General features: G+C 31.0%; 2 protein-coding genes across 2 annotated transcripts; one reads left to right on the top strand and one right to left on the bottom strand.

The window, feature by feature from the left end:
- Positions 1 to 3,213: 3,213 nt before the first annotated feature.
- On the top strand, positions 3,214 to 4,986 carry LOC122597157 (GDSL esterase/lipase At1g29670-like). Its single transcript, XM_043769788.1, has 5 exons — positions 3,214 to 3,466; positions 3,775 to 3,902; positions 3,988 to 4,233; positions 4,435 to 4,672; positions 4,772 to 4,986. Exons 1-5 carry the CDS (start codon positions 3,214 to 3,216, stop codon positions 4,984 to 4,986), a joined length of 1,080 nt encoding a protein of 359 aa, XP_043625723.1.
- A 5,001-nt stretch (positions 4,987 to 9,987) lies between these two features.
- LOC122595499 (floral homeotic protein AGAMOUS) lies at positions 9,988 to 16,447 on the bottom strand. Its single transcript, XM_043767866.1, has 8 exons — positions 16,346 to 16,447; positions 15,731 to 15,972; positions 11,264 to 11,345; positions 11,049 to 11,110; positions 10,848 to 10,959; positions 10,712 to 10,753; positions 10,396 to 10,437; positions 9,988 to 10,309 (listed from the first exon to the last, which is right to left on the bottom strand). The coding sequence occupies exons 2-8, from the start codon at positions 15,961 to 15,963 to the stop codon at positions 10,130 to 10,132; spliced, it is 753 nt and encodes a 250-aa protein (XP_043623801.1). The 5' UTR covers positions 15,964 to 15,972; positions 16,346 to 16,447; the 3' UTR covers positions 9,988 to 10,129.
- Between the last annotated feature and the right edge of the window lie 8,187 nt (positions 16,448 to 24,634).

The raw sequence follows: 24,634 nt of genomic DNA, 5'->3' as shown, positions 1-24,634 counted from the left end.
TGTCTAATTACAATGCTAAAGAAAAGTACGTATACATTGAACTAAGCTCACGAAACGAAACTCGACAGTGGCTCAAGTAAGTACTTGTTCAGAGTACTCAAGTTTTCCAAATATATAACATTCGTTCGACCGTGTAGGTTAAGTTGGAGCTACCAACCCGGATGGGGAGTGTCAATCCCAAATATTACTATTCAATATATCTACGTTTAAGTCCATAACTAATCGTTTCATGATGATGAGGCCTTAAGTGAACAATGTGACATAGAACAATCTATGCATACGGTTTTTAAAGTACTTGCGTTCATTGTAAAAGTAAATAGTATGCATTTCACCCCAAAAATAAATAAGTAAAATGGGACTATGAAAACTCACCGTGGAGAGTCCTTAATGTGATAAAATGCAAAATACCCGAAGCGTGATGTTAACCTAATGCATAAACAAATCTGTACTTTGTTTTAATAATGTGTATTAGTAAAAGTTATTAGTTTGAAAAATTATTATCACCCAAATAAAAATAAAAATACAATTCGACACCTCCATTTGTTGTAACTAACCAAAATGTTGATATAAAAAAATAAATTTATATATAATAAATAATAACATATTTATATAAAAGGAAACATATATTATATTTGGTGTAGTAAAAATGAGTTTTGCATGTGTACAAGTTGGAAATCTCGACTCTTCCAAAACGCGTCCCAATTCTATGTAAATGTATATTTTCTTTTTGTCAAAATTTATCTTGTCAACTTTTGTATGAAACTAAATTATATAAATTTGTGTTTGTATAAGTTTTTATACAATACAGTATATATTTCGAAAAAAATCATCTATATGCATATACTAGTATTTATATCCACGAGACCATACATGAGACCATACATGGGTATCGATATCTTGACACCACTGAGTAGGTATGTCATGTATAAAATACACTCGTGTATTCGAGCCCTGACGGTTGCATATCGACCCCTATTAGTTAGAGATTTTTGATAACAGGTGTTAGGTTATCTTTATGTACTCTGAGTTGCTTTTTGTATATACACATCCCAAACCTGCGGACCGTTCAAAACTAGTTACCACCTTTCTCTTATTTGTTCATGCATGTCGAGACTTCTCTTTAAAAAATTGGGTTGAAGTGTACTAGTTAAGATATGACCCATTGTTCCACCCAATCCCCTTTTATAGTAGTCCCAATTAAAATATGTAATGTGATCCCACAAGTACTTGCACATGACCAAAAACAATAAAGTTGATTACTACATCCCGTATAACTTTTGTCACCATATACTAGTTTCATTAAAATATCCATATGCAGTATCATAACAACCATCTATAAAAAGAACTTTTGAAAAGCTTTTCAGAATCCATATAGATATGAAATCAACGACACAAATTTTAGACGTTTTTACTACAACAATAATAATAAACAAAGACTTTTTCTTTTTCTTTTACAATCATTCTTATTTTTGGGTGATAAAATAAAGTTTCAAGATAAAATACTCATTAATAAATATATGAAGACTTGGTGTTCTTGTTCTTACAAATTTATCAAGTGTTTACTCAAAGGATTCCAAGTAAATTGCACAAAAGTGAAGATGGATATTTGATGAGTTTTATTATAAACTGAGACTATCTTAATGATGGTGGTGTTTAAGATGATTTACGTGGTGTTGGTGGTGTAGTAAGTTTTTCGACGAAGTTAGGCGGTAGTGAGGCCGTGGTGGTGGTCGAACTACTATTAGAGAAGGGAAGAAGATAAGGTGCAGTGCTTTTGGTTTTTACTTAATGTTGAAGTATGGGGTAAAAATGATATGGGGGGACCAGCTCATACTTCATATATATACACTCTTAATTATAGGAAGTTCTAGTGTTTTAAGTTTGGAGAATTATTTGAGTTTCGGTATGGGGTGAACTGAATATTTTATGAATGGGAAAAGTATCTGTGTGTGTATGTAACTTCTGATGAGCTACTATTGTATGAAAGAAACTTTAGTCGGGTTCATTGTATGTAAGTAACCTGTTTAAATTGAATAAATCGTGTAATCAAGCTGACGTGGAGGTCTCTCATTGGGCCATGTATCATATGCCTGGTGGTGCCACGTTAATTTCTTACACGATTCGTTCAGTTTTAGCAGGTTACTTACATACAATGAACCCGACTAAAGTTTCTTTCATATAATAGTAACTAGTCACAAGTTACATACACACACAGATACTTTTCCCTTTATGAATTTGAGCTAGTATGTTTTTGTCATTATTTTATTTAGCATGGGTGCATATATCATTTCAGTTGTGTCTTTCACTTATGTAGTTTGCACCATTTTAAATTTGTTATTTAGAAATTGTAACTAAAACAACTTGACTAATGTTATTTTATTCAACAATCGTATGTAGTTGCCATATCTAAATATGTGTATGTCTAAAATGTCCATAACTTATTGACACAAAATGTGTCCATGTAGTACATGGGCTAAATGGGTTTATAAGAAAAATGATGTATATATAATAGTACATTTATCTAAATGGATGAAGATAATAACTTATTTTCTAGTTATAGTCGACCTGAATTTTGACGGTCGTCACACCAACTCTCATTTGCATAGAAGGTCCACATCAAATCCCATATCAGTTAGTCATTTTTAACATTTCTCATTTACTTATTGTGGTTTGAAGTTGGCTCCCTTTGTCTCATTCCTTCTAAAGTTAGTATTTGTGGTACGTAATCTTTGTGATTTCTTTTTGACAAACCTAACATAACTTCTAAAATATGGATTATATAAGTGCTACAATTATGATCATAGAATTACGACTAATCACACGAAATAGCAACTAAATTATGTCATGTCCCTTTTCTCATAAGCTATTTCTATTCTCTCAATGCCGAACGTAAATTGGCTCTATTGTTCCTATTGTAATAATGTTAACTTTGAAACCACTCACATGATTATATGGTAGATAACTAGGTAATTGAATACGCAAATGGCATGTGATATGTGTTTTAATTTAATAAATTTTTCAGAAAAAGTTTTAAAATGTTGATTTATACTATTTTGTTAAGTCTTTCATAATAATCTTATAAATTTGCCCAACTCTACTCTGTTTCTTCATGTTCCACACATTTAGGTTCAATTTCAGCAACCCTCTTCATGTACTTTGAAAACCATTTTGGAATATTAGATTCATTTTATAGGATTTCCTTCTAAACAAATCATGGTTAATTGTCAGCTAAACCTATTATTTTCGATACAAGTCTTTGTAGTACTAATGTACTTTAGAATATTTCTAGTCATTGGCAAACCACAAGTGCCATGTTACTTCATATTTGGAGACTCATTGGTTGATAGTGGTAATAATAATCAACTTGTAACAACAATTAAAGCCAATTATCCGCCTTATGGAGCTGATTTCGCGCAAGGTGTCACGGGGAGATTCACCAACGGTCGTACCATAGCAGATATTATCGGTCCGTCTCTTTTATTTTTCTAATATTTATATATTCTTCTAGTGCATGGATGATTATGGCATTGGGCAAAGTGGGCGCATATTTTGGTTTTTAGGTCACGCCGGGTCGAATTCGTTGAGCCTAGCCTAGGGGCTTTTTATTCCTGTCCGCTCACCCGTAAATCCTCAGCACCCCAATGCCTTCAATGAAACAGTTGTGGGTCAAAGTCCATAGTTGACCATTAATTGTATTCCTTATAACATGTTCTGCCTACCTTATCTTGACTTCTTTATCAGATCTAACAATATCTAATAACTGTTTACATGCAGGGGAACTTCTGGGTTTCAATGAATACATGCCCACATATGCCAGTATAATCGATGATCAGCAGATCACTCGAGGTGTAAACTACGGTAGTGGTGGATCTGGCATTCGAGAGGAAACAGGTAGTCATATGGTAAGGAAACTCAAATCATGTCAAACCAAAAAATCAACACTTAGTGACATGATACTGACAAGATTCATTTTCATTTTTGTCAAAGGGGGATCGAATTAGCTTAGGAAATCAATTAAAGAATCACCATACAATAGTTTCACGGATCTTTCACTTGCAACAAAACACAACGTTTACCAAAGAATACCTAAGAAAGTGCATTTACATAGTCAATATAGGAAGCAATGACTACATCAACAACTACTTAAAGCCAAACATTTACGCCACAAGCCATATGTATACAACGTACCAATACGCAAACATCCTTTTGCGGCAGTACTCTCGGCATCTACAGGTGCAGATATTTCTTTTAACTATACTCATTATTTTTAATTACGGTTAATTAGGAGAAATAAAATCCAATAACTTGCCAAACATGATATGGTTCACTAGGATTTTACTAAGACTATATTTGTTATTTCTCCATATTACCATTTTATTGGTACGTTTTCCCCTCTTTACTAAATTGAAATCCACTTTTTTGATAAAATGCTAGCGTCTATACGATTTAGATGCTCGAAAGATTGCTGTTTTTGGTCTTGGTCAAATAGGATGCACCCCAGCTGAGATATCCATCTTTGGCACAAACAATGAACTGTGTGTTGGCTCCATCAATGAAGCGGTTAATCAATTTAATCGCAAGCTTAAGCCTCTTGTTGATGAGCTAAACTCCAATAATCCGGATTCCAAGTTCACTTTCATCAACCTTACAAGTATTGCATTACAACAACAAGGTAAACCAGAAAATATGATATGAAAGGCATATACGTATATGATATATACAAACTTAGCTTTATGAATTTACAACTTCTAACTACCTTATAATATTTCAGGTCTTGGGTTTACATATGTTCCTTGTTGTATATTAAGGGAAGATGCACAATGTGCTCAAAGTATTATTTTATGCCCGGTTCGGGACAGTTCTTTCTACTATGATGGTTTCCATCTCACTGAAGTTGCTAACAATATAGCTGCAAGATCATCATATGTTGCAGTCAAGCCAACGGATGCTTCACCATATGATATTAGGCAGTTGGTTAGATTTTAACGTTGTAAGAAAATAAGACATAGTTTTGAGATTGTATTCAAACAAAATTGCAAATTTGCATTATGGGGTTTTTTAAATTAGTAATTATTATGCCTATTTATCTAAGTGCAATGCTTATATCTACATATTGAATCTACATATGGTTTATTAGAATTGAATGACATGAAACAACATATAATATAATCATATACTAATCTAGCTAATTGGGAAGAGAGATGATACACATACCATAGGTTTTGATTAACTTATTACATTGTATAACTTTTATGCCAGTAAAAGTGAGTGTCTGAGTGATGTGTTAGTGTGATAGATTTATTAAGATGTATTATACGAGTATATATCATCTCTCAAAATTGACATAGTGCACTATGATTGAAAGTACATGTCTCAAAATATGTATTCTTTTTCCTTTAAAATCTCAATCAAGGCATAAAAAAGTAACTCCTAGTGCTGTTTTTCACAGGTTTTTGGTCATATTATCTTTTTTGATGGTGTATGAGGTAAGTTGAGATGTAGACAACCTTACTCTATCAAAGGTATAGAGACTGCTTCCAAGTTATACCAAAGTTAAACTAGGACCTCCAGCCTTGCTGGGAATGAGAGGACCAAACCTTTGACCTCTTTCTCCAGATGCAAAGGCTCTAACCACTTATCCAACCTAAGTTTAAGCATATTGTAAATCAAAAGTATTAATTTCTTAAAGCACAAATGAATTTAAATATTAAATCATAGACTTGAAAACGTGTTTAACTTCATTGGGTATTAGGAATTATAGATACTACAGGTCTACAGCCATACAAGATATGATGAAAGAATTAGCCATTTGGGCTCCTGGGCTAACCAGCTTGTGTCTTGGCCTAAGTTGTGTTAAAATTTCTTTTTAAAACTTATCGTTATTGAGTTGTTCGTTTTGAGATTTACAACTTACAAGTAGATATATAACATGGAAACCAACCTTACTTAGGTGGATTGACCACGAATATTTTCTAAATTCATTATACAGACCTTGGAGATGAGCTTTTCCCAAGATCTCTGGTTTGAGTCTTGGGTTTATCATCTCAATGTATTTTCCAAGCATGAGGAGGGGGTTGGAGGTCCAGCAAACCGTTGGTTAAAATTTACTGTAACACGTCTGAATCGAAACTAACATGGAAGAAACATGATACAACTACAAGCTTTATATAATGTTTACAAATATGTAATGTGTGGTACTGTAATATCACTTATGAATTATGATATGGATTAAAAAGTTGTACGTGGGGGCTATTTGCTAGAGCATTAGTAATGTTCATACCACCAAACTAATGTGGTATGGAACAATACTGTCATATTAGCATCATATCGTATCACAACCACATCATAAGTCAAAAACTACACTAACAATAAACCCAAAAACTGGACCCACAACACCTAAAACTATACCCCATATTACCCAATATTAAATAAAAATAAATCTTAAATTAAAATAACAAATAAAAAGGAACCACCTTGTCTACCTCACCAAAATCAAAGGTAAGCACACTCATCTTGTCCGAACCACCGCCATACCATCCTACCAGAATGGAAAACGATATGTACGCCATCAATTTTTGACGATACACCACTTAATGTGTTTTACAGTGTTGTACTATAAACACAATAAAATATATGTGATGGTGTATTGTCATAAACTGGTGGCAGGGTGGATGGCTTTCCATCATATCCATTCCACAATTATTACTAACAATAATCTTGTTGCCGGATGTTGGAATGGGATATAGGTTTGGTATGATAGTACGGGGTAATGTTTCAAATTCATGTATCGACTCTAGATTTAGAATTTAAATCCATAAAAAAGTACAATGTTTCGAATTTCATACTGTATGATGGTAAATCTTCTGATACATAAAATTTTCTTTGATTTTTCGTATACAACTTCTGTCTATCATTCATTATTAGTTTTTAGTTATTTATCATTCTTTGTCCGATGCCAAAGTTAAATAAACTCAATCTTGCCGAATCAGATTCGCATCTATACATTGAATGAAGATGTGGGTTTTATTCACTACAAGAAAAAGTATCCTTAACGACTCTAGTTTCATCGTCGAAAGATCCAAAAGTTGCCTTTGAAACCTTTGACAACGACAGTTTGATGCAACTACAAGAAAATCTGGATTAAGTGACGCCTATTGTCGTCACCGTATGTCATTAATGTCGTTGCTAAATGTAATATAAATTAGTATCTAAAACTTCTATATAGTTTTTGAAATTAATTATCATTTTTAAAATTAATATAACTAAAGTTAACTTTAAATTAGTATTTAATAAATCTTTATTCTTTATAAAGTATTTTGAGTTTTTATTTATGCGTCTTAAAAAATGAAGCATATTTTTTTTTTCTTAAAAAGCTTCTTTTAGCATATTTATGGTTATCAAAATGACCTTTCACACTATAAAACTAAATTAACATATCTACACTTATTAAAAATTGTCACTTATAAAACAAAATTTTGGTGCAATGCGCGGATATTATGCTCGTTAGTATTAAAGTATATTTAAAGTATAAAAAAAAAAAAATTTTGTGACAAGTCGCCAATAATGTCGCAAAAAGAAGCGGGAAAATTTCTGGGTTGTGGGAAAAAACGAAAAAGTGGTATTTCTTGTAGTGAACTATAAGTCCTGATATGATAGTTTTTCGGATCTACGGTTATGTTAAAAAATAGAGAAAATGCCACAAATGGTCCCTATGGTTTGTCACTTTAGCGTTTTGCCCCCTATATTTTTTTTTTTCGTTGCTAATGGTACCTGACTTTTTCATTTTCATGGCCAAAAGCCCCTGACACTAACTTCAGTTAATTTTAACTGTTAAATCTAACATGTGCATTGCACATAAGGACATTTTGATCTTTTCATCTCCAAAACACCTATCCTTTCTTTACCCCCCTTCTTTTTCAGATCTAAACTCATCCTCCTTTTCCTCATCATCATCACTAAACAACCTGAATATCTTCATATCATATCAATTACTAAAAATACTAATTTCTCAAAACTCAAAATTAAACATTAAAAAACTAATCTATATACAAAGTATCAAAAATCCATTTGCTTTCCTTGTAAAAATCCCTCGTAGCCTTCTTATTACATCAATCAAAAATGATCCAATAACAATCATCATCATCATCATCATCATCATCATCATCTTCATAAACAATCCAATAAGGATCATCATCACCAATACCATCGTAATACCTATTCTCATATAACAATCCAATAATCTCCTGGCTCTTTTTCTATTCATAGTTGGCTACAAATCAAAAGAGGTTATTCTCATATGTTGACTTTTTCTTTTTATCTTATCGCCATTCTTTTTATTAGTGCTAAACATATGCTTACATTTATCTCTATATCTATATCTAGGTTTTAGGTAAAATAAAACAAGTATTAAAGTAAAACAAATAAAACAATAGGTTTTTTTTCACTGAAGATCACCGTACAACATGAAAATCATTGTGCATCAATTGCTTCATGAATCTTCGTGCATCAATTTAACCATGATCCAATGGTCAAGATCATGTCTTATTTGTTTTATTTTAATACTTGTTTTAAAATACTCAACCCCTCTATATCTATATACATATATAAAAGATCAAATTTCACCATACCCATTCGAAATCTCCTTGATACCATTTGGGTTTTCATTAATTCTAAGCTATTTGAGCATAAAAAAGTCAAGTTTTTTTTTAAACAACAATTATCAAAAATCAAGGTTTATTATATGAATAATAAGTAATGAGAAAGATGGAAAGACGAAACTCATGTTAAAAAGCTAACTTCTCACCAATGAACACCAAAAATGGTGAAAACATTATGGCCGTCTTCTTCTTTTGATGTTTGTATTGCTTATTTTCACCATATACTATTTATAGCTTTAATCATTATCATCGTCATCCCCGTCTTCTTTTTCTTTTTCTTATGATGTTAGAGGCAATGATGGTGATAACTATATAGATTTGTGATTGTTGATCTAAAGTATACAGATGTAGATGTACGTATAATGGTTTGAAGTGTAGAGATATAGATTAGGTGAGTCTTCTTTCCCGGTGGTTGGAGACTACAGCCAAAGAGGGGGGAGCTTTTTCAGATCTAAGTATGCTTTGTTATCTCCCGGCGATACATACTTTTTCGGTGAATCGGAAAAGAATGAAAGAAGAAAAGATGGAAAGAAAAAGTAAGAGAGAATAAATTGGATGGTGGAGATGATGATTTACAGATGATATAGATACAAAGATATATATTGACGATAAAAGACAGATCGACATATATATATATTTTTATACATATTTAACTAAAAAATGTTTTAATCGTCTTTGTGGTTATGAAATTGACGCTTATACCCTCACATGCTATGCACGTGAGATATTTAACGGCCAAAGTTAACATATGTTAGGTTCAGGGGCTTCTGGCAAGGAAAAAGGAAAAGTCAGAGGCCATTAGCAACAGAAAAAAAACCACACGGGGCAAAATGCTAAAGTGACAAACCACAGGGACCATTTGTGACATTTTCTCTAAAAAATAAATAAACCATACCAAAAATGATTAATCCAATTAAAGATCTCCTAAAATTTTTCCTAAAAAACCTCTTCGTAATTTGATCTTTTTGATCTTGCTAATCTTGTATTTAATTAGAAGGATTTTTAAATTGATATATCATTTCCCTTCCTAAAATTCAATTTTATCAGAAAATTTGATAAATTTCTTTTACACAACAAACTCCACCACAACATAATCGAACAATCCAAAGATGAACCACGTTTGTTATAATATACAGCCGAAAAATGTATGTAATATGAGTCGTCAGCTTCCACGCAATCCCAACATTTTGAGTTTGCTTGAAAGAAATGGGGATTTTACTACATGATCTCCAAGATATATAATGTCAGTGCTCTAACCGAGCTGTATCCGAAGACCATAATAAATTAACTTCAGCTAGCTGTAAATATTTAGCACAAAGAAGATAAACACTTGGAAAAAAACAAGCCTGTTTCTTAGGATACACAATGTTTGCACGCGTGGCAGCACAAATAAAAAACGACAATATAAATATATGAGTCGATATGTTACTTTTTAATCCCTTCTAATGACAGAAATTATTCTGTTTGTTATCTTACACTAACTGAAGGGGAGTTTGATCTTGGCAAGAGTAACTGTTATTGTTTTGAAGATCATTGACTTGAAGATAGTTCCGACCATCAAATGGCTGGTGAGGCGCTACTAGATCGTATTCAGAAGAACTTCCAGGCATCAAACTCATGTGTTGCTGCTGAGCTCTTTCATTTTCAGCAATCTATGTAATCAAGCAATTACAATTAACATTTTTTTAATCGATCAAATATGAAAGAAATTTTGAAGGCCAGGGATCAAAAGACAGACCTTTGCTCGGAGGAACTGGTTACTGTTATGTAACTCATTTTCCTGCAATAAAAGATATTCAATGAGAGACATGTACTTCATTATCGTGCACTGTTTCCATTTTTTATAGCAGTCTTTACGTTGGTCGGTAACTATTGATTTGCACCATAACAATGAATCTTTGGACTAACGGCGGAAATATGAACTATCTATCTTATAAACCGATCCAAAGTTGTCCAAAATGTATTAAATTGTTGTTCATATTAACCTCCTACGAATATTGTTATTGTGTAAGATTAGTCTATGGCTGCTAAGAATCAGTAAATGCATTACTTACTCGCTTTTTCATATACTCGACTTCAGCAAATAGAAGTTCATTCTGCAAATATTGTGAAAAATATAGATGTAAGATTGTTATAATAACTCATTAACAGTTGATCGATGCATGATGAATAAAGGGTATGGTTGTGTACCTTTTTCGATCTGATCCTGCTTATACCTTTCTCTAGTTTGCCTTCGAGATTCTTGAGGTCTTTCTGTTGCATGTTCCCTAGCGATTCACCCATAATGTTCCTGTAAAATTGCCTTCTCATAAAAGGCCGGTTGTATTAATTATTTAATGATCCGATGAAACATATGAAAATTGAAGCAGACACGGGAGCTTAAAAAGCTACCTATTTTGGTTCTGAAGGTTAGCTATTTGATGGCGCAGTTTTTGAGCCTCTTGTTGGTAAAACTGCGAAAAAATTGTTCATAGCATTTTGTTATATAAGAGTTTTGCATTTAGTAAATTTGTTCTAGTGGAATGATCGTATATTCCCTTTCAAACAACGTGTATAATCAAACAATTATGCACTTAAGATTGGTTAATTAATAAAACGGATTTTACCTGAGCATTGGCTTCAGCAACAGAGCCGCTTGTTGGTGGATCTAAGCATGCCTTCTTGTACCTATCTATGGTGCCTTTCACACTGAATTACAAAGAGAGCAAAGGTCATTGCATATTGATGGGTTTAAGAAAAAGCATTTACTCAAATTTGTGTTTTAAGATTTCTGAAATTCCACAGAACTTCACAACAGCAATATAAATGTGTGTATATATATATAGTACAAAACTGCAGCAAATATGATAAATGCATCCATCTTTCTCAATTAAAGACATATTCAAAAGACAAGCTAGGGTTTTGGCTCTTCAATTTTTAATTAATAGTACTAAGTTCTATCAACTCCATACAGCCATGTAAAATGATTCTCAAATTTGTTTAATTGTGCTTCAGAGGTGCATGCCAAGAACAGTAGTAAAATCATTGAAAATAAAGTAGCCACATGTCTTCTTAGCCTTGATCAATAAAATATTACATACACTTATTCCAAAAGGGTTATGATCGATCATGATACTTGAAGTGAAATATCTATAAGTGGATGGGTGTCACATCCGATCCAGACCCATCGTTTGCTACCATAAGTAAAAGTCATCCATAAAAATTTAACATACATGAATGTAAAGCATAAAAGTAAATAACTGTTCACATTTAAAGACATAATATGATTCATTATAAAACTGTTATGATAAATACTTTACCTCTATACCTTCATTGTCAGTAAAGAGAAGATCTTTAAGATCTAAATGGTCAAATTGTTGATTTACATCAATATATATAGAAAAGCGAGTATAAGGCTGTTATGCACCCAACTTGGGTGAAAAACTCCTTACATATCAATATTTTAATATTTTGAATAAATATTTGGTCCCTCATGATTTTTATGGTTTAAAAAAAGGTATGTGAGGGGTTTTTCACCAAACTTAGGTGCCTAACAACTTCTCTTCCCCCATATACATATATATATACATATATATATATATATATTTTCCTTATTTTGAGAACAATTTTTTTTTAAAAAACCATGAAAACTCTAATTATGTATTAGATCACATTTTTTTTGTTCATTCATATGTGAAATGATATAAAAAAGTATATTGTAAAAAAACTTTTTTAAAAAATCTTCAAAATAGCTTTTTGTTAACTTGTTAATGAATATGTTCACGTTTTCGTTCACATGTTAACAAATGGGTATATATAAGGTTTTCAAAAAAACTTTCTTCTACAACATGTATTTTTATAACGTTTCACATGTGAATGAACAAAAATAATATGTGATCCAATACGTAATTTAAGAGTTCTCAAGGTTCTTAAAAAAAATTGATTTTTCAAAATAAGGCTCCGATATATATATAGGGGTTAACAAATATGCATCTAGCTGCACACTGCTATCCAAATTTTGAGAGAGAGGGGGGGGAGATTTTATATTTATACACGTGATTAGTAGGGAGGAGATTGTGAGGGGGAATGCTAGAAGCATGCGCATATTTGTTTTTCCCATATATATACTAGCATTCAATTTGTAGCACCAATATGCTGGTTCTTTCATCTGGTCTATATATAATTTATTAGTTGAAAGTTTTGAGTTCGCCCCTTAAAGTGGTGTTCTACAATTCTAATACGACTCCTAAACTACAAAATGTACCTCAACCGACCAAAACTAAGGACAGATTATATCTTCCGCGACTACATAAAGCTCCAAATTTAATGACAAAAACACAATGTGGGCTTTAGTCGACGTTAAACTATAACTTAAATATAAAATCAAACATCACACGAAACCAAATTAAACATCCCCTAATTATGTGAACCAAAAACCTGACCTAAAATTATGTGAAATCCTGATTTTATTAAAAATCCAAAACCAGAAAATTCTTGTGTATGTTTTTCAAGTAAAAAATGAAAAATTAAATTTACATACCACTCAAAATTTATGCAAATGAAATGATACTCCTATTTGAGTTGACACAACTATTCATATGTGTTCTTTTATGTGTTTGTGTGTATATAGTGCTCTATCATATATGCATGTTACTGTGTTTTACACAAAAGATATATATAGAGATACATGAAGTGTCCAATTAAACACAGTAAAATCTATCCATCACTAGTCAACTATTTCTATCAAAAGGGATTTCAGTTTTCACTGTCTAGAATAGTGTTATGATTTCAACAAAACCATCAAGTGAATAAAATCCCACTTTTCTCGGAAAACTTAAGGATTCTATTTTATATTCCATTTTTGTATTGCATATATTTACCTTAACTTTCCCGAAAACACTGATTGGCTGTCTCTGCCACGTAGTCACAAATCCCTTGTTTATGATTGGTGACTTACATCTACGGATAGATCTTTGACACGTGTCCAAAACCCATTACACAATGGTTAATCCATTTACCCTTCACCCTTTTACCCACCTTGGGTAGATCCAACATTATTGCTTTTTCTTCACTGTAAACTCTGAATCAATCAGAGCCGTCCATTTCATTGCAGCAGTCATTGATTGAGATACCCTCTTATTGGTTCCCCAGGAATTGTACTTTCTTTTCTCATTTTAAACACTCTCTCTCTATATACATATACATATATATCTATATCTATGCAAGATCTATGAATCATGACCTAAGATGAAATAATCTTTTTGTTTTTTTTTTTTTTTTTTTTTTTCAAATTGGTCTTTTCTTAGGCTTCCATTTCAGTTTCAAACAGTTTCAATAATTACCTTTGTGAAAGTCTAAGCTGAAAGGAAACATCAGTGTGTGTTTGTGTGTTTTTTTCTTTTTTTCTTTTCATCATTGAAGAAATATATATATATATATATTTATACATCAAATCATCTATACACATATATGTAATTATGAAATGACTATTTTTTTTAATGATTATAAAAACTGATAATTGAATTAAAACAACAAAAGGTGCAAGAAAAAGTTGATGATTATGTCAGAAGTCAATTAGAAACTGAAAATGAAATCTGGGTTATGACGTTACCAAAGATTTCTTTCTTGTTGAGACAAATCTTACCCATACACCTAATATTTATTTATTCTTTCTTAGATTTTTATATGGCTATTTGATTAAAGACAAAATACTTTATATATACACAAAACATTTTTTATAAAAAAGATTTTTAGAAAATGTCATTGGTAACCCTAAGTCTAAATAAACAAAGACCAAAAATGTATACTAATTAAATATACATGGTTCTAAATATAGTGCACAATCATTTAATTCTAAACTTTTGAGCCCTAACTTTTTAATTTTGCACTTCTTAATTTAAATTTAGCAAGTAAATTAATACGGCAAAAGACATAATTTAAAGTTTTGTATAATGTCTCTGACCTGATTGAGTATACTTGTTATTGCCATTGTAAAAGACATGATTTGAGGGAATAATTGTTTTTCTTGGAAAAAAAAGAAAGATTTCAATGCACAAGGTTTTGCATTTATAATTAGAACCCTAATTAGGTTTACTTTAGGGATAACAATTTAGGGTTACTTTCTAAAAAGGTTTAAGAATAATATTTAAAAGAGGTATTAGTTTGTTTATGGTTAAAAAAACTTAGTGACATATGAAAGATGAAACTTTTTTATCTTTATTGTGATGAACAGAAAACTGATTTGAAAACCTAATAAAGCATTTTCATTATATATATATTTTTCTATAATGTCATGACAAGCCTTGATGACATCTCTTTTCTAAGAGTCCTATCATTTTACTTTGGGTGATGTTTAACTGACATATATGTCTATTAAGGAAGTGTCAAAAAGATATAAGTTTTGAACAAATAGGAACTTGACAACATTTTTGTAGGCCTTCCTTAGCTTACATTTTTGTGTTTGTTTTCTCTCTGTGTGTGAGTGATATATATATATATATATATAGAGAGAGAGAGAGAGAGAGATTAGAAAGCAATGGAGAAAGGGTAGTAGATGGGAGGATGATCTCAGTGTTCTGCAAATACACATATATCCTAAATCTTTGCTTATTTGCTTGCAACATATCCAATGTTTTCTTTAACAACAGATCTTGTATGTACCAAAATATGAAACAAATATTGGATCATAAAAGGTGAAAAACATATACTAAAATAATATATAATATATAGATTTATAAAAACAACACATAAGCTCATTGAGGAAAAGAAACAAATCAGATAAAGAGAAAGACAAGTGAATCTTTGTTCTGCGACACAAAACTAAAACCTCACAACATCTTTTGATTGTTTCCTATTTTTTATATCTTCACATAACATTCAATATTCATATACTTTGCACAACAAAAAGAATTCAAGAAAATCGAACAAATCACCATTTTAAACCGGTTTTTGGCTAGAAATTGATTAAAGCCACATAAACCTTTAATGGGTATTCAAGATTTGTTCAAGATAATTTCATAAATTGCAACAATTAAAGATCTAGATCATAAAATAATATATATACTAACAATATATGTATACTTATGGATATATACCTGTTGTTGGCATACTCATAGAGGCGACCGCGGCTAGAGAAGACGACAAGAGCAACCTCGGCATCACAAAGAACAGACAACTCATAAGCTTTCTTGAGCAAACCGTTGCGACGCTTACAAAAAGTCACTTGTCGATTTGTTGTGTTTTCGATCCGTTTGATTTCGATCTTTCCCCTTCCCAATTTTCTCTGGGGAGACATATCCCCTGAGTCTTGATCATTTTGAAACGACATCGTTTTCAGCTGAAATCAACCTCAAGTTCATTAAAAAAAAAAACAATCCAACATAATGTTATATAAACTACACAAACTTCATTAGTATAAAAAATGAACAGTATTAAAAAGCCCAAAAAAGTTGAAAAAAAATTAGCTCATATTTGCCCAAACAATATCCTGAACATGAAGGATTTCCATGATCTGTTTCTTTTTTTGGGGTTTTAAACCAACTTAAACAGTAAACTATACATGAAATAAAAACTAACAAAGATAACTGATTTTCAAAAAATAAGATTGTGTTACCAATATAAGTTTCTTAAGATTTCATGAAATATACATATATGGATGATGAATGGATATATATGTATAATTGAAGAGAGAAACAATATCAAGTTTCAACCTTTTTTTATATCTCTCTGCTTTATGAGGGTTTGCCACAAATCTGAACAGGAAAGATGCAATAAATGGAATGTGAAGGTGGGATGGTTGATGAGTATATATAAAGTAGACAATGACTCTTGTGTATCTATTATGTATATGTATATTTGTAAACACCTTTAACCTTTATTAATCATCACATAAGATAATACCAATTAAATATTCATTTCAACATTTTTTGATCTATACTATATGTGTGTGTATATGTGTGTGTATATTGTGTTAAAAATAAGAAACATAAAAAATTATAACATATGTATGTATTTGACCTCACTTACCATTTATCGAAAGTTTAAGTGCTTAAAGAAAAGAGGGGGAAAGAGAGAAGCTACGTACGGTATTTGGTAGGTATGTAAATTTTGTGGTAAATGTTACAGGAAAGTAATACTTATGTTTGTTTAGGGTGAACGGAGTGTATAGGCACCCAACCAGTACCGAATTGAACACCGTTCTGACCCTCCGGTACGGGTAGGGTGGGGAGCGTTTTGGGGGAGGGGGCGGTGCCGGTTGTGGTGCTTATTTAAAATTCGACCGTTGGCTTAAAAAAAAAAAGGGAGGGGCCCACTATGTATCATTCTTTTTTTCTTCTTCTTTCTTTTTCTCTTCATTTGCTGTTTTTTTTTCTTCCACTATTTCTTTCTTTCTTTCATTCTTTCCTTTCTCTCGTAACAACACACATGTGGATCCAAGGGAAATCAAGATGGCGATTCAAACTCACATGCTCAACAATGACAAACACTGATCCGAGGTGAACACCATCATTCAGAGTGTATCCGACGAGAAGCGACTTACCAAGCCGAAATCAACCGAATTGAATCTCCTGATCGGGCTCGAAACACTGCCGAAGCTCAGTATGTTGTATACCTTCAACAGAAAATCAACTGGTTGAACCAAATTATTTTCCAGCTTACTGTTGCCTCTTCCACTTTCACAACCACACTTGACCACGCATTATTCACGCAAGGCAATGTCGGTGGTGGTCAACATGTAGACTACTATTTTGACCCGGATGAGGAGTACGTATCTTGTCAACCAGGCGCTGCTACCGGGTCTCCTGAACCGTATCGGTACATTCATCGTAACGACGGCGACAGTACTGTCGACTCGGACTATTCCGAGTGTTAGATTTATGTAATGTTTTTAATAATACTGTATTAGTTTGGTATTTTAGTTTAATATTGTATTAGTTTTAATTTAATAAAAAAAAAGTTTTAGTTATTTTTTTAAATAAAATAAGTAGAAATTGAATTAAATAAAAAAGGGTGGGGAGGGCGGGGAGAGGTGGCGAGGCGCTCCTACCATTAGGGAGCGGGCGAGGAGGAGAAGAAAAATCGGAGAGGGCTGGCGAGGTGCCCTCCCCACCCTTATAACACAGGAATAGTTGGAGGCAATACATGGAAGCCTTTGTAGTCAAACGTATGTGATCTACCTTTAATTTCAAGGCTAATTGCTGGTAATTAAATAGACTTTCTGATCTTTTTTTCAAACAAATTAAAAGAATGCAAGTCTCTTTAATATGTCTAAAATGGTGTTTGACTTTTGTTGTCAAACGTGTGTGATCCTTCTAATAGACCAAGTGACCAACCTCTTTCATGTCTAAGTGTTGGTAAATTGACTTTGTAATCTTATTTTTTTAACAAAAGAATGTCAAGAGCTAACCTTTTTTCCCAGATTAATTATGTTATCGTTTACATCAAGGATAGCATCTACCTTGTTGGAAAAAGGTTGTTTCAATTCGCAACATGTTCGTTTTTCTACATATAGTCATCCTTTCTAATTTGTAATCTATACTATTGTTCAGACTTGTCCAATAGACGTGTAATCTCAAAATATATTAAACAAAACTAATATGATTCGAGCAGTCATCAATATGATTAATATCACAACTTAATAAATACGAAAGTTAAAGAAAAAACATATGAAAAATAATTTCATATAAATATTGATTCTAGTTTACCTTTTTTTTAAAATTTAGTTAAATAAAAAATTTGCAATAAAGTATATATTTGAAAAATACATACAAATTCATCAACAATTTTTTGGCCGTAGGTTTCTTTGAGTTGAGAAAATGTGAAGATTTTTTCTAGGTTGTATATAAATAATAATTTTTAAGAGAATCATAAGGATAAAAAAAATTTTAATTAATAATAAGGTTGGTCAGTTATTAAATTAAATAAAATATTTAAAAATTAGAGATCTAATAAAGAGAAATGATTAGAGTCAATGAAGGAAATTAGGGTGCAAGTGTATCACCAATTCCCTTTTTTAATTATATTATAGATTATACTGCCATACTGAGAACTCCCAATATCACATTGTAGTATGTCTCCATCTGGTCTATAGATGAAGGATCATGTTGCTCAATTAAACTGTGAGTACTTAAAAAAAAAATATACAATGGAATAACGTAAATGTTTATAACCATGTATAATTCTTTTTTTAAAGGTAAATCGTCAGACAAAATTTTTAACCAAATTCATTTTTAATATATATATATATATATATATATATACATAATAAAACAATAGTTATTCTAGCTTTATAAGGTTATCCACCTCAATTTAAAACTATGTTTAGACTTCGTCACGTAGGATTTTTCCTACGTGGCATCTCCATGTTTATTTCTATAATATTTTTCGGTATATATATATATATATAATAAAATTAGATTACTATAAATAATACCCCATATCAAATCTTATAAAGCTTGGCAATATATACTCAAATATATTTATTATCGATGTATAAATATAAAAATAAAACTAACTTAACTAAGTTAAATATTAAAGCATGGAAAGAAAATTACTATCATAATTGATAGTTCAAATGAGATCATACGAAGTCTTATAGTTATATGATTTTAAATTTTGTATTATTTATTATTAGTTGCATATTTTATTAGGGTTATTTTCAACATAATATGTTATTTTTTAGGATTTCATAATCATTATTATGGTTTTGTTTCATATTATATTTTAGTTTATATTATTGTTTTTTTATAGCTTTATTCGTAGTTTAGGATGTCATGATTTCTTCTAACAATGTCATCATAGTTATAATATGTGTTTTTACATGTATTTTAAAGATTTTTGTAAGGTGATTGTGTTTTTTTCGAGATGGATTCAACATTAACGGTAACTTAATTTATTTTATTATATTCACATCTTATATTTATGATTTTATTTTTTGATGAAGTTAAATCTTTTATGAAATGAATATGATCAAATTGCAGAGATCATATATAAGTTTGTCAAAACAATGTTAATTATAAATTATCTAGAAGATGTCATGTTCTTAATTAAATTAATAATTATTGATCCGCGCATCGCGCGGGTAAAAGATCATATATATATATATATATATATATGGAAAAGTTAAATTAGGGACTCCTTATTTTAGGGACTGTTAGGGACTCCATCTATACTTCCTTCCCCGGCCACCACCACCATCATCTCTGACCACCATGATCATCTCCGACCACCACCATGATCCTCCGGCGACGACGATCATCTCCGGCGAGACTTACACATACACATGTTTTAAGTACAATTTTTTTTAGGTAGATTACCCATCACCGGTCGACCCCCTATAACCTATCACCCTCTATAACCTATCACACTATGACCTATCACCCTCAATGATCTATCACCCCACCAGCTTTGGTTTATGAATATCCTTAAGGACGAAGTCCGCTCCGAATCATAATTTTTATTCTACTAACACATGTGTAAGTCTCGCCGGAGATGATCAGTGGTGATTAGATCTGATGAAAATGGACGGTTTAGATCGAGTCTCTAACAGTCCCTAAAATAAGGAGTCCCTAATTTAACTCACTCCTATATATATACGTGTGTGTGTGTGTGTGTGTGTGTTGGCAAGTGAATTTTAAGGGAACGGTCTTCAAATGGTCTAGTAGCGATGAAGCCTATTTTCTCACAAGAAGTCAATTGATGTAGGTCCAAATATTGAAGCCCAAACCTTGTTATATTTAGAAGGTCAAAACAAAAATAGACTTTCGTCATTTTTCGTGAGTTATGGGTCTTTTTATATAAGTGTTTCGGGTATTCGTTAATTTTGTTTTTGTAATAGCTCTTGGCCCACTTATGTTTATGGCCCGTTTGAATTTCACTTAATTATTTATATGTATTTGAACTATGGGAAATGATTAGTTTTTATGAGATACAAGAATCATTTTTTCCCTATTCACAATATGTGTTTAGTGTGTGAAACTCCAAATTATCGGTATTCAATTTGAATCAACGATATTTTAAAGGATTGTTCCTGGTATTTTTTGAATCAACATGTTCGATTATTTGTCACATTTTTTCCGTTTGCGTCATCAATGGTTCGAGTCCTACCCTACACATATTTGAGGTGTTCGTAGTTATTTAATTTTCATCTTAGATAGCACTTAAATCACGAACTAACACATGGGTTTATAGTTGGATTTAGCAACATTGATAGTTTAATTCAAACCTAGACATAAATATTTAATCACTTAAGTACAATTTTTAGACTGGCTTAATAAGAGTTATCTTCAAGGAAATAAAGAAAAAATAGAAGAGAATAATTTTTTTTCAAGATTACAATATACAAGATAACCATTTGTGAACACATTTTTTTGCTTTTGCTATCAAATACACATCGATTGGTTTGTACGTTTGCAAAAACATAAATAAAAGAATCATATATCATCCCTGCGAGTCAAGCAAAAATAATTTCGGGGATATGATGTTCCAAATTAAATTCGAATCCTTTTGTATTTGACATGAATTATTACCACTTCATTTATAGAAAAACTTCATTATACATTTTTTTTAAGTTGTCGGATCATTTGGATATGCCATTCTCCTTTCTGACATTCATAGTGATTCATGTGAACCCATATCACAAGAGTTCCCTTCATTCTTTTCCCTTTTTCTTATGTATATTAATTTAGCGGATTTTAGGGTGGAGGGCGTGTGGTCATTCTCCCCACTCGCTCCCTAATACTAAGAATGTCGTACTACCCCTCCCCTTCCTTCCCCAACTCTTTCTATTTAATTTACTTTCTGTTTATAACCTTTATTCTAAATAATAAGCAAAACTAATTTATAATAATAATAATAATACAATGTATAGGAAAAAAAAAAAACTTTGAACCAATATTATAAATAATTTAAACTTTAAGGTGTAAATTGTAAAATTAAATATACTTAATATTATATATAGATAGATATATGTATCCTTGTGGTTGTGTCTTCTTTCCCAAAAACGCTTGCAACATATATATATATATATATATATATATATATATATATATATATATATGAATATTGTATAACTAATTATCATTATTTAAGTGTTTAACAACACATTGATCCGTCAAAATTGAAAAAATCATGTTTTTTATCATTCTGATGAATATGCATCCAAGATGGATGCACAAAACAAAAAACGTGATTTTTTCGATTTTATCGGATCAATGTGTTGTTAAACACTTAAAAAATAATAATTAGTTAAACACTATGTTAGTTTTATGGACTTTTAATGTATCAAAATGATGTTTTTAAGTGTTCTCACCGTTCTTATTATAAAAGTGTTCTCACAAGAGTGTAACCATATATATATATATATATATATATATATATATATATATATATATATATATATATATGTATGGATATGTATGGATATGTATATACAAATATGGCAGCGTAGTTTAAAAAAATAGCCAACATCGACAGCAAAACCGGCATGCTCCCCCATTCGCTCCCCACCCTACCGGTACTGGTACCACGGGAAGGTGTTCCGTACCGGTCCGGTACTTATTCCCTTCCGGGGCGCTCCGTCCAGTCTTATATAAAAATATAAAAAGAATTGAAGCCTTGAAGGAACGTGTAGTTATATATTTGATGAGTTTTCAAAATACGTAATGTTGCAGTAACTCATAACCAACAATAAAGAGTAAAGACACGGTTTCTTCATATGAAACCTTAATATATGTTAAGCCATATAATACTTTTTTCAAACTAACAAACTATCCTACGAATAAATTACATGAATTAAGATCAGAACTCCATAACAAAGAATATTTACTAGTCATATATATGTTTCTTGTTTTGCTCTCTCTTTTATATTTATATACTTCTATCTAAATTTATGATTCTATACTCCTTTATAAAAGATATTTACCTAATAGAAAGTGTTATTTAAATGTTACATACAAAAGTACTAATTTGTCCTTGATAAACACCCACTTTGAAAATAATTTTTATAAATTACCAAATTTGCTCTTTTTGAATTAATTTACACATAAAACCCTTATTTTAATAATTAATACTTTAAACTCTTATCTTTTTAAATATTCCACTATCACCTTTATATCAACATACACCCCTAAATCAGTTGACACAACCACCACCACCAATAATACCGTCACCGACACCATTAAACCGCCGTCCCCGCCAACGAATAGCTCACATGTTGATAGTTACATGGGAAAATGTCTAAAATACCTTTAGATTATATTACAAAATCAGTCTTTTATATTTTAAAATATCTCTATTAACCCTTACATCAATTACTTTAAAATATCTACCACTAACATTCGTCCCCCACCATCACACCGTCGCTGCTACGAACACCGCCGCATTGCACGAATACCGTGCTAGTTTAGATTAACGAAATGATGTTTTGTTCAAGTCCACAATAGAAATCTTGAAGAAACATAGTCACCAATGACTATATATATATATACACATTATATATATTAATGGCTACCACAACTAAGAGAAAAAAATAATTTTAACTATTGATTTAAACCATTGAAATTCATAATCAAAACAATCTTAACCTTTAAAATTAAAAGTCAACTTAGTTAATTTATATATGGTAACCATTTAAATACTATTTAATCTACACTTTTTGAATCATAGATACTATATACAAATAAGTTACTTACCTACGTACAATTAGCAAATTTTTATGTTTTATATTTTTATATAGAACGACACATACAAATTACCAATGGATTGAAAATATTTTTAAGTTCAACAGTTTAGAGTGAGTCGAGCACTTTAAGATATTACAAACAACCTTAATGTGTGATATGTATGGTGAACATTTGAGTTTCATGTTAACCGAGAGATTAAATGTATTATACAAGTGGTGTACCCTTACAATGCAGCAGTGGTGGTAGTGATGGGTGGTGGTGACGGTAACGTGTGATTATTAATGTAAAAGTAATTGATGTAAAAGGAGGTAGTGCATTTATTTTAAGGATTAAAGTAAAATAATGTATATTTTAAATAAATTTCATTAAGAATATTATAGGTATATTAACTGAAAATATATTTAAAGTAATGGGGAAAAAAAGATAGTTTGGATCGATAGGGTTAAAAAATATTGTAGAGATTTTTTAGGTTAGATGTAGTGTGTGAGTTAAGAATGTGTTGAAAATTAAGGGTAGTTTAAATATTTTGAAGATTGAAAGTTCAAAAAAAAAAAAGGGAGGAGTGCAATTTGTTTTATAAAGGAAAAAAATTAATTATATAATACAGATTGTCCATATCTCAAAAAGAAAAAAAAGTTATAAAAATATGTATGGTGAAAATTTGGAATTCTTGCTAAACTAGAGATTATACGTATTATACGAGTGGCGTACTGGCGCAATGCGACAACGGTGGTTGTGGCAGCGGCGGTGACGGTAATGTACGGTAATTATTGTACAAATAATTGATGTAAAATAAGGTAGTGTAGTTATTTTAAGGGTTAAAAATGTATATTGTAAATAAATTTCATTAAGAATATTATAGGTATATTAGTTGAAAATATATTTATATTAGTGAAAAAAGATCGAGGTAGTTTGGATTGATAGGATTGGAAAATATTTTAGAGATGTTTTAGGTAAATGTAGTGTGTCAGTTAAGAATATGTCAAACATTGAGGGTATTTTAAGTCTTTTAAAGATACAAATTTTTTTTTTTTTTTAAAAAAAGAGAAGTATTAGTTTGTTTTATAAAAGATTTTATTTACAAACTCAAATATGATTATTAGTTAACACAAAAGTTATTTGTCAACTATCCATAGTATGTATTTCAATTTAAATTACAACATAATTTAATGTGTAACGAATATATTTACAACCTAAAATCCTACACCCGTAATGCGTAAGATGGTGAATGGTTTATCCAAAGATTTTAATTTAGGCTTAAATCATATATTAAAAATATACTTAATAAACTTTTATCCATGAAAAGGGTGAAGGTGA

Source organism: Erigeron canadensis, chromosome 4, assembly GCF_010389155.1.
Source record: "Erigeron canadensis isolate Cc75 chromosome 4, C_canadensis_v1, whole genome shotgun sequence".
NCBI classification, from domain to species: domain Eukaryota; kingdom Viridiplantae; phylum Streptophyta; class Magnoliopsida; order Asterales; family Asteraceae; genus Erigeron; species Erigeron canadensis.
The sequence above is the reverse complement of the archived record's forward strand: the minus strand, read 5'-3'. Positions and strand labels throughout refer to the sequence as shown.